Here is an 11,825-nt window from a genome sequence, read left to right as displayed (position 1 = left end):
CAGAGAAACTCCAACTGGGATCACATCAAAAAAGGGACACTTAAAACATACTCCTTTTGATTTATGCTGTTTCTTTAAAGGACTGGTGGTTGTGTTGGGGCACTTATCATTATCACTCAATTCCTGCTTCCCACCAGCCTTCTTTTTTTTCCCCGATTAAGACTTTGCTATCCATGAAACAAGTTATGATATTTAATTCAGAATCCTTTCCCTCTGGGAAGTGCTCTGGGAAGTACTTCTAGAAATGAGCTCTCTAGGACTCACCATTTCATCAAAGTCTATCTGATGTAATTTTAGGCAAGTCAGTGGAGTTGTAGTAGTGAGACACACCGGGTCACGGAGAGGAGGGGCAGAACCCCAGTGATGTTCTTTGTTTGCTGTCTTGGAGCAGTTTGGTCATCCATATGCAGGCAGGCAAGTCATAAAGGAAATCTCAACTCAAAAAAACACATTTCACCCTCTGTAGTTCAGCAAAGAGTAATTATGTCGCTTGTACTCCTACTAGCTTCCTTGCTTGGTGTCCTGACATATGCATAAATTACAGCACCCTCGCTTCTATCTTTATGACTCAAGACCTTTAAACTTTTTGCTCTTTTTCCAATAAAGCGCATGGAGAACAAATGTGTCGCCACATGGTTTTCAGTATTTCCCAAGAATACAGAAATGCCCTATTCCTAAAGTGGACAACACATATCTGCTGATGAGAAGTCTTAACACTTAAGCAGAGGTGGCAAGGCTGCCCAGAGAGTGTCATATAGAGCCAGTCTTTGGTTGGTGTAAATTATGGAATCCTTTAAAAGGATTTAAAAGCCAGCTTATTCATGCTGATTTGCACCAAATTTGGCTCCTACCCAGTGCTACTCAATGGGTGTTTTAAGATGCATAGAGAAGTCATCTCAGTCTCTTTGCATTTTTATAGCGTGTCTACCATGGAGGTGTCACAATAAAACACATTTTATACCTACTCAAAATCTGATGCAATAGGGTCTTTATAGGAAAAAACTCAGGAATGTGCTTGGTTGCTTTTTTCAGCATCATTTTAGAAATCCTACAACTACCAGTTTAGGATTTCAAAGCAGATCAAAGGGAGATATTTTATTGTACATTTGAGCAGATTAAAAAAAGAAGCCAACAAATTAGGAACGTAAATCAACCACAAATGACTGAAGTGTTTTACGATTAAAGTGATGAAAGCCAACAAGCAGAACAAAGAAATGAGCCATACAGAGGCAAGTTGGACAGATACATGTTTTACAAAAGGGGGAATCTAGAGGGGAGGTCTTTCCTATCCACAGCAATTACCGTGATTCAGAACTGGAAGACCTTTCTCTCCCCCCCATAATTCTCCTGTGATAGGAAGCTATTTCCCAATCAAATATGAGGAGCACAAAAGAAAACAGTCACAATCTTTAATGAAGAAAACCACAAGAAAGATTTGACAAGAAAAGAACAACCGAGGATCCATAAATATTCATTATGAGGGGTTTAAGTATCTCATAAAGGTTATGGTGTTCCCATTGAAAATAGATGATCCTGTCACTTTTTATGCAAAAGAAGAATAAGTCAGGGAAATGACACAGAATTAGCGTTGCTTTCTCACCTCCAAACTCCCCCCTGCCATCATTTCCAGACCTGATAAGTTAAATTAGCGAGTGCTTTACTTTAAACCTGCGACCAGTCTCTCTGAACATCAGCGCTTCATGAACCAGCCGGGTGTTTCTTCAGACATTCAGCAGTACATCACAAAGCTGCACAAACCAAACCAAATCAAATCAAACGTGGGCTTGGGCACTAGGGCTTCAGCATAACAAAAGGAAGAGCTTATCTCCTGCCGGCTGAATATTCTTCCCAGGAGGACCTGACCCAACTTCCATGGGCAATTCCTTCTGTATGGCTCAGAGAATCTCTTCTGCCCAAGAAAACAGCTTAAACTGGAAGGGGTAAGAGCTCCTGTAGGTTTATAGGGAAGTTGCTGTAACCTAATAACAACTGCAGTATTTTTTTCCCCTAATCTTTTTCCCCTAATTTTTTTCCTAATCTTTTTGCTTTAACAGGCAGTGGGATGCCATCCCGTTCAGGGGCCTGGATTCCCATACATCCCACATTCATTTCCACTGTGCAATTCTGTGGGAGGAAGACATCAACATGAAAAAGATCAAAACAATCCTTTGCTTTGTTGCAAGCCTCAGCTTTACAGGCACTAATCACCGCACGGAGATATGATATATGCATACATCAGGAACCGGGCAAATCTAGAGAGCATGTGATGTTGTGTACTCTCATTAAGACTTCAAAGGTGCTAAAGAAATTTGGTGCCCAAAGGGTGGGACTAATTTCACCTAACTTTAACCGTCCAGAAGTGGGGCGCCTGCTCTAGTTGTCTGGTTGTCTAGACTGCCTCTGGTAGTCAATAAGAGAGGTAAGTACCTCCAGAGGTGGATTCCTCCCACCTGCCTTAGCTGCCTATTTTAGGATGCAATGAATCACCGTCTGGAGATGCCTATCTCTTTCCATTAGCTATAGACGGAGTCTCAAAGACAAAATTAGAATACATGGCTAGTTTGATGGCTGAAGTAGGGAGGAAGGTGCACCCAGGCCCAGTGTTTGATGAATTTTATGAGGAACATCCTTTGAAAATCCCAGCCTCAACTTCTAACATACAGAAGATGTAGGTTAATGAGAGGAAAAAATACATTACCAGATTGAATTCCCTTGGACAGCTTTGGGTTTAAGATACAAGGGAATGAGGCTGCTCTAATCAAATCAGTTCTTTAACATCTCTTCAATGACATGGACAAGAGTCTATACAGTCCATGAAACAGTGTGTAAAGAATACATGTTACGACCCAATCTTACATTTATCAAATGCTGTTAGCACAGGTAGGTTATTGCCATTGTCCTATCTGAATGCAATGAGTTTTCTATGGCTGTGGATAATTACAGAGATGGAGCATGGCTCTTTGAGACTATCGCATAAAACATATTTTAAGAGCTAGTTTGGATTCATCTCCAGAGGCAGCAAACAAGTTAGTGAACTTCACATGTTCTTATAATGAATTCCATTTTCAGCACCACATTCAGGGAGAAGAATGCTGACAAAGGGAGAGATTGCAAGTTGTCAAAATGACTCATTCAATCCCTCATCAAAATATTTTCCTTTTTTGCTTCCTCAGTCCTTCCCTTCCATTTTTTTGAGTCAAAAAGATGCAATTTTTGCTTCAGAGTACTCTCCCATTTCCCATGTCCATACTCACAATAACAAATTGTTGATTCCTGAGATCTTAGGTACTGAACAGGCGAAACACTCGTTGTTCTTTGGAAAGACCTGAAAGACATTAAATGAACCTTCTGCATAGCTGCCTTCTCACTGAGATTCAGGAGCAACAACAGGGATTGGCTAACACAGAAATTTTACCCAATACTGGGCAACTTATGCCCAAAATCTCTTACCTATCAGGAAGCCAGTGGCTCTGGTGAGGTGTTTTGGAACTGGGGCTGCTGCAGCCAGTTGGTTCACAGACGTTTAATTGCAGTCTATGATACGTTCCAGGTGTCTCCCACACAGCCGACGTGTATAATGGGGTGCAGAAAGGGAGCAGTGGCACACCAGCCTTCAGTTTGACTTCTGGTCCAGGATGCAGTTTTCCTATACAGAGCTTGTAACAATTGGCTTTTGTACTCTTCTCAGGATTCAAATATGTATTTTGCTTCTGATAAATCTTTGTTTAGAATTTAAAGGATCTGGGAATTCACAAGCTTTAGCTTGAAGTCTTTAATATTTGTTTTAACTGATATTACCAATTGTGCTGGCAACCCCGTATAAACTGTGAACAGTATAAACTACTATAAACAAAGGTGTAATCTGAAAGTCATGCTGTAAATATGTTGAATTATCCCATTTGTCTAAGGCAAAAGTATCAGTTTACGCAACTAATTTATACCACCAGCCCCTCAAACTCACGTAAGTTGCAATTACACGTTCAATTAATAGCCTTGTGAATCTTGGTGCTCCAGTCACGTCCTATGGTTTCGGTGTGTGTGTCTTCTTTTTAAGGACTTGATACTAGACGGTTTAATGTTTTAAGGAGGTTTAGCATTGTTTTTACCATTAGCACTGCCTGATCCTAACTCCTGGAAAATGTTTTCGGAGGGAGTTAATGAGGATGAAGGAACACAGCTACCGGGTGTCTCCAGGTACTGTCATGTTGTATGTATAACATGCAGACTTCTCCAAGTGTCGCTCCCCTTCAGTTAGGAAGGGCTGAGGGCATTTAGTTGTTTGCACTATAATGTCTCTTTTTCTCCCCAACACTTTACTCTCAAAGAGCTGAAAGAGCCCTATTGTTTTGCCAAATGTCAGTTTGGAGAAGGCCCTGAGATGGCTGGCAGATAGGTTCACTGTCTCACCACCCTGGGCTGGTGATCAGGAGATTCATCTTGCCAATGTGAGTCAAAGCCATCTCTGGTGTCCAGTCTAATCTACTTATTAAGACTTCCTCTGTTGATGGAGAAAGACCAGTGCCTGCGGCGAGTGAATCACCCCAGTTCCCCTAAGCATGGGCCCAGGGGCTGTTGTCTCTCTCGGAGGTGTATCTCCACCGAGTGTCAAGGACGTGTCTGGCAAAGTCACCCGCATTTTAGCTGTTGCTTCTTGAATGAGGTGGATCTCACCAGGCTAAAATGTGCTACTGTTCCTTTTTTGTTCCCTGTAGAGACTACCAGAAGATGAGTCAAAAAGGTCTCTGACATCCAGATTGGTGGAAGCTCCAATATAGCGAGGGCCAAGGATTCAACTGTGTCAAACATACTTCAGGTTAAGAGTTTGTAGCATTGCTCAAGTGAAAATGTCACTGACTGCGTAGAACATAAACCTAGTAAGAAAACTGAAATATGCCTCAGTTTCTGGATGCAACCTGCTCTGTTTTGGTGGTGTTTTATGTGGTAAGGGAAGGTCAGTGTGAAATGCGGCATGGGAATGTTTTTGGGGGGCATTTTGAGTCCTTTCATATGAATCCAGACCCATAACTCAGTGAATTTGTTGGTGTTTCAGGCACAGAGATGATCTATCCATCACAACATGACTTCCGTGGTGTTTTTCCATGGTTGACTTTTTTTTTTTTTTTTTTTGTTTTGTTACTTTTCCGCACCCAAAACAAGCCTGGTGAGAGAAAAAAGGAGAGATTGTGAAATTACCCCCACAAAGTGCAAGTCTGCAAAACATGCCATCATACACAAAACCCCATGAGACACAAAACCCCAAACGACACACTGCAAACAAATCACAAAGAGTTTCTTCAAAAATGTTTGCTAAACTATAATTAGCGTAAGTTAGGGGAGCACTTCAAACCGTAATATATTCTAAGCTAACTTGCAAACAGAGCACTTTTAGATTCCTTTTTATTTCCTCAGTAGTTAGTATTTGCTGGGCTGTTTTGCATTTTGAGGAGCATTTATTGCTGCCAGGCAAACCAAACCCTTAAGCGCTTTAAATTAATGTCCTGATCCTATCAAGGCCAGTTTCCCAAATGTATATAAGGGGTAGCATCACTGTGTCACTTCAGCGGGATCTCTGTTCCTCTCCTGCAGAAGAGCTTCCCCTAAACTTTCATATTCCACCTTCCAATAAGCCACGATGAGCAGACAGGCACCTACAGTGAGATCTGTCCTGGGACGAAGAGGCTTCAGTTCAGCTTCAGAGATTTGTGGTCGAAGCTACGCCGCCTCCGCCTGTCAGCCTGTCCGATGCGGAGCTGGTGCCTATAGCAGCAGGAGCGTCTGCAACCTGGGTGGAAACAGGAGAATTTCCTACGTGAACGGGGTCTGCGGTACCGGATGTTTTGGAGAGTTCGGCTTCGGCGGCGTAGGCTACGGTAATGTTGGAGGAAGGGTTGGCCTTTGTGGCCCCAGGGGATACAGTATCATGAGAGGTTACCCCGATCGCAAGGCTGACGGCATCCAAGGTATCTGCATTGATGAACGGCTTCTGAAACCCCTCTGTGTTGGGGTCGACCCGCTGGAACATGAAATACGCTGTCAGGAGAAGGAACAGATCAAGACCCTCAACACCCAATTTGCCTGCTTCATCGACAAGGTGAGTGCAAACCTGCTCCATACTTGCACTTCTTTGAGAAAAATAAAACGCAACCAACCTCCTCCAAAACCCCAGTCCAGCTTGTGCCCTGAATCACTGAGCTGGGTCCATGCAAGGGTCCAGATTCCCACAGAGCTGTTGGTTCAGGGTGAGATTGTCAATATGGGGAAGGGCTCCTTCCAGCCACATACTGGTCCTAGTATTTGATGGTGTTTGTATCGTGGCCACAGGAGCACTGGACTTCCTCGCAGGTGTCTCCTCTCTGGATGGCCTCAGTTCAAGGCTGGATTTCTCATTGCAGCCTTGTTCCAGCTCAGCTGGAAGTTACAGCCCTGACGGGCTCATCTTTCTGTCCTGTATTAGACCCTTTTCTCTGCTTTGTCTTTAAATATAGCAACTGTTCCAAAAACATTCCTGAAGGCAAAGGAGGTTAATCTTGATTCAGGCACCTAAACTTTAGATATCTAAGTCTGGGCTGTCACTTTAGGATCCCTTTGTAGAAAAAGAAGAGACAAACAGGTTCCATCCTCTGGGGACTCAATCTCATCCTAAAATACATCAGAGGCACCATCCAGAGGAGCTTTACTTCTATTTATTGGTGAGAAAGGCAGATTTAGACATGTGACTTTTAGATTTCTAAATAATTTAGACATGTGACTTAGATTTCTAAATAAGGGCAAATAATTTTATGATCATCATGGCATATCACCTCTCACTTCCTGAAAATCCTATTCTTACACCTGCAGTTTCACAATGAGAGCAGACAGTTAAACCAGGTATCGAGTTATTGCATTTATCTCTTTAGTTGAAGAATTGCTAACTTCTGGCCTGCAGGTGCGATTCCTGGAGCAGCAGAACAAAGTGCTGGAGACCAAGTGGGGCCTCCTGCAGCAATATGTCCTACCAAAGAAAGGGAAAAACCTTGAACTGTACTTTGAGAATTACATCTGCGACCTGCGGAAGCGCCTGGACTGCTTGCTATGTGAAAAGCAAAAACTGGGCAGCGAAGAGTGTGCCACAAGCCAGCTGGTGGAGGAGTTCAAGTGCAAGTAAGGACCTTCACGTCTCCTCTAGCTGTTGGCATTTCACTTCTCCTCTGGTTCATCTCAGGCAACATCTCCCAGACATGTGGCACATCCCCTTTGGGGATGTCACATTCTTCTGTCTCACTTGCAAACTCTTTGCATTGTTAATGTTGTTGTTCATGAAGAAGCTTCTCATCTTGGGATGGTCTAATGTTTGGTCTCCAGGCACTGATCTTACAGTGCCTGATGGCAGTCTCTGAGCAAGCGAAGGTTGTTATTTATACCTGATGGTTAATGTCTCTGTGTCTGACAGTATTGCTTGGCTCAGCCCTTTTCTTCTCCTTTTCCAACAGATATGAAGAGGAAATCAACAGGCGTACAACTGTGGAGAATGAGTTTGTGGCACTCAAAAAGGTGAGAAGCTCAAAATACATGAATCATTATACCTGCAATAGGTTTATTTGGTGTAAATCTTAGCTGAAATAGTGCATTATTAGCAAATGCCCAGCAAAAATGTTATAATGAGCAGAAGGAGGGAGGCCGGTAAAGTGGCACAGGGTCAGAAAAAGAGGCAAGTGCAAACAGAAAGTGAAAATAATGTATCCTCAAAGCTTACATCATCAGCAGTACAGCAATACTTTTGTTACCCCAAGCACATACTTGAAGTGTAATGGGAGGGTGTATTTGTGGAAGGGGGACGGGGTGGGAGAGGTCACACTGGAATACCTGGTGTCTAAGACGCTGGTTATTTTCTGACAGTCTCTTCACATCCTTTATACTTGGACATCAGAAAAGCAGAAATCATTTGAACAATATTAAAAAAATATGTTTAAATACCCATTAGTCAATTCTGAGTTTGTAGCTAGGTCCTAAGTAATAAATAAACTAATCCCTGTAAGTCACGTTGGAATGGTTTTGTTTTCCTTTAGGAGACACCAGGGCATCTTGACTCATCCTCTCACACCTTTCTGCTCTTGAAATCGTGTTGAAACACGTTTCTGTTCTATTGGCGCTGCCTCTGTCTGCTGTGTGTTTCTCCAGTGTTTTCAGCGAGATTGGGCTGGAACATGTCTCCTCTCTTTCAGGATGCAGACTGTATCTTTTTGAACAAGGAAGAGCTGGAGGTGAAGGTGGATCTGTTAAGAAGGCAGTTGGAGTTGTTGAAATGTGTGTTTGAGGAGGTGAGTTTCTCTGGTCCATCCAAGGAGTCTGGTGGTGCTGTCTCATCCTTCAGGTGCTCCAAATTTCTACAGCGTGAAACCCCTCTTGGACATGTCTCATCCCAAGCCCTGAACACTTGAAAGCACGGAAGTACAAGGTTGATATAATATTAACACGATTATGCTGGAATTAGGGTGGTTCCCCCTTTCTTAATGCAGCTCCAGGTATGAATTGGCTGTGTCCTAACTCTAGCTCTGAGATGCGTCTGTCTAGTTACTCCGGATTGCAGTTGTCTGATTAGAGCTAAAGAAACTCCCAGCTTAATCCTGTCATTAACATCAGTAAAGCAGCTGAAGATGACAGGATACCAAGGGTTAAGTCACTCAAGTTCCTTGCCCTTGATGTGGGTAGAATTGCTGCAGGTCAGCATGTAGGTCAGCAGCTGACATGTGGCAACGCATCCAGCAGGGAGGATTTTCTGCTGAGCCAACCTGAGGGACATTTCTTGACTTGTTGCATCCATCAGCTGAGCAGTGTGGCTCTTTGTCCCAGCCCTTCCTTCACTACAAAGTCTGAGAATTGCTAACAGCTGACTAAGCCATTCCCCAACCTGTAGGAACGAGCTCAGGTAGATCGCCAGCTATGTGACACTTCGGTCATCGTGAAAATGGACAACAACCGAGACCTGGACATGGAAAGCATCATCAAGAATGTTGAATGCTGGTACCAAGAAATAGCTCAGAAGAGCAAAGAAGAAGTTGATGCTTTCTACCAAACCAGGGTGAGTAAGAAGCAACCTGGGTGTCTGCCTGGCAACTTAACAGGCTGTAGGTCAAAACCAATGATTGTCTTGTTTCTTGGTTCCAGTTTCAGGAGCTTCAGGATAAGAGAGGCAAGTATTGCGACGATCTGCAAAGCAACAAGTGTGAGATTTCAGAGCTAACCCGGATGATACAGAAAATGCAGTGTGAGCTGGAGAACGTGAAGAAGCAGGTAGGAGGAGGCCCAGAGGCGATGTTTCCAGAAAGGGCAATGTCTTGGAGGACAGCTCAGATATGGGGGAAGATGACGCATTGGCCTTTAATAGACTTAAGACCTGCTCTAGGCTGTAGTTGGAAAGTGTATAGTTGAAAAGTGGATAGAGAGAAGGGGTGCTGGTGGTTTTTTTCTCTGTTTGTGGATTAATCCAAAACCAGAATGTCTAGCAATTAGAAAATGAAGCCTCGAAGACACCTGCACTGTTATCCTCCCCTCTTGACAGGTCTCCTGCCTGCAAACCTCCATCTGCGATGTTGAACAGCGTGGGGATTGTGCCTTGAAAGATGCCCGGGAGAAGCATGTTGAGCTGCAGAATGCCCTCCAGAAGGCCAAGGATGAGCTGGCTTGCATGCTGCGGGATTACCAGGAGCTGCTGAATGTCAAGCTGGCCCTGGATATTGAGATTGCAACATATAAGACTCTACTGGAGGGCGAAGAGAGCAGGTGGGTGACAGAGATCTTGTTCCTTTTCTCCTGTATACCAGAGGCCAGAACGATTCCCGCTCCCAAGTGAATTTTGCAGCTCCAGGATCCTCCAAGGCTCAGAGAAACTGGGGCTGCAGAGATGGCTGGAGGCCATACAGGCCACCCTTGTGCCAGCAAAAACAGTTCCTGTCCTAGGGATAGTCAGACGTATTACAACAAGGGATTAAGTGGGCTGGATGTATGGCTGGAAGTTATGAGTAACGTCAGGTTTCTAGATGTGCATGCAACTAGTTAATAGGTTAACGTGCATTTCTCTTCTCTCCCCTAACAGGATATGTGTGGGGAACCCGGTGAGCGTGTGTAAGTAACCTGAAGATTTTCAGCCATGAGGGTTTCTCATTTAAGGAAAGGCAGTTTATGGAGCAGCATTATCTGTCTGCCCCAGCTCCCTCTGCCTCTGCCTCCCTCTTCCATTTCAGTCCAGGCTGATGTTGAAGGTTTAGTCCCAGAAATCTCAAATACCTCTGAATTTTGAAAAAAATCAGCTTTCGGATGGAAGAGGGAAGGTCAAATTCATGGCCCTTTTCTATTCTTGGAGGCAACACTGAGCTGTCCTGGTGAACCCACCAGGCAATGCACTGATGTGCAGTCAACCTGGGAAAGAATATGCCACCGGCCAGAGAAGCAACGTGGGAACTGGGAGGATCTGTGAGGGGATGTGTTGGGACATGGGGGAGGAGCTGGAAGGAGCAGGGGCTCAGACACTTTGGACAGATCTAGAGGAAATCAGGTTTGATAGGTTCTGTCACTCATGAAACAACATGCCTTGTGAGAGTCTTCCAGTTTTCCTCTCTAAGCAATTAATCCTGTGGACTGTCTTGCAGCTGTGGTCAGCAGTGGCTACAATATCGCCGATGACTGCGGGATGCTGGCTGCAAATGGGGCTGTGTGTGGCTACGGCTCCCTGGGGAGACGGTCTGGACGACACAGCTCCCAGAATGGAGGATTCAGCTCCCGGAGTGCTGGGATCCACCCCAAGAGAGTCATTAGCTCGGTGGCCAAGCAGTGTGTCCCAGAGGTGTATTGCCAAGCCGGAGGGGTCAACTGCAAAAATGGGGGATTCAGCTCCCGGAGCGGGGGGTACCCAGCCCGCACCGTCATCAGCACAGGAAACGGGGGCTTGAACGCTAGGATGGCGGCTTGTCAAGCTGGTGGGGTGGTCAGCTTTGGAAACCAAGGCTGTGTCATCAGGCAGCTGGGGGGCTCTCCCGTCGTCGTTGCCAACAGCCCTGAAGTTGTGGCGTGCAACAACGGCGTGGTGGGGAACTACGGGGTTGTCAGAGACCCGTGCGTTGTTCCATAGGGCCGTCAGCTGAGGAGGTGGCACAGCCAGCAACGTTGGAGGGCAACGCTTAGATGTGCAGTTCCTACAACTGAGATGATGCAGAATAGTTTCTCTGCCCACTAGTAGCAACATGTGTCACCAAGCCCATTCCCACATTTATTAGCTTCAGATATATACCCCACCAAGTCATGTTTTCAGAGTCCCCAATCCTGAAGACATATCTAGCAAGCTTCTCCAGCAGGTGCTCACCACAGTATTATTTCTCTGAGTTTATACTGTCTAGATTATCACAGCTTTAAGGGTTTGCTTGTTGCACTGCCTTCTCTCTCTGGCTTTTCCCATAATGAGCAGATTCATTAACAACGTTCTTCCTTGCAAGACAACTCTTTTCCTTCCAGCTCTTCCCAAAGCATTTCAGAAAAGAGAGTGATGATTTAACTTTCCCAGAAGGCACTGCAAAGAGCATGCTCCCCCCCCCCCCTTTTTTTTTGTGTGTGTCAAAGAAGAAACCCTGAGCTGCAAATTTGAGCTTAAATTTTAAACAAGGCAATTTCAACTTTCAAAGCACCTGCTAGTTACACTGCAGCCATAGGCTTTTTGTGGAATTTGCTTACAGATGAATACGTAGTACTTTCATTTGCTTCTGCATGTTAGGGGTGGCTAGTTCAAAGCGTGCTGATTTTTAGAAGACCTCACCCCCCCCATCCCCACCCCCGAAATGCCAGGGGAAGTTATTGGT

At 44.7% G+C, this 11,825-nt stretch overlaps 1 protein-coding gene across 1 annotated transcript; it reads left to right on the top strand.

Moving 5' to 3' along the window:
- The first annotated feature begins 5,632 nt into the window (after nt 1-5,632).
- On the top strand, nt 5,633-11,104 carry LOC104037899 (keratin, type II cytoskeletal 4). Its single transcript, XM_009492108.2, has 9 exons — nt 5,633-6,091; nt 6,926-7,140; nt 7,470-7,530; nt 8,202-8,297; nt 8,894-9,058; nt 9,145-9,270; nt 9,539-9,759; nt 10,073-10,101; nt 10,626-11,104. The coding sequence occupies exons 1-9, from the start codon at nt 5,633-5,635 to the stop codon at nt 11,102-11,104; spliced, it is 1,851 nt and encodes a 616-aa protein (XP_009490383.2).
- Nucleotides 11,105-11,825: the final 721 nt, after the last annotated feature.

The sequence above is a fragment of the Pelecanus crispus genome, chromosome 26 (assembly GCF_030463565.1).
Source record: "Pelecanus crispus isolate bPelCri1 chromosome 26, bPelCri1.pri, whole genome shotgun sequence".
Taxonomy (NCBI): Eukaryota; Metazoa; Chordata; class Aves; order Pelecaniformes; family Pelecanidae; genus Pelecanus; species Pelecanus crispus.
Note: the sequence above shows the minus strand (reverse complement) of the source record. Positions and strands in the feature narration are given on the sequence as shown.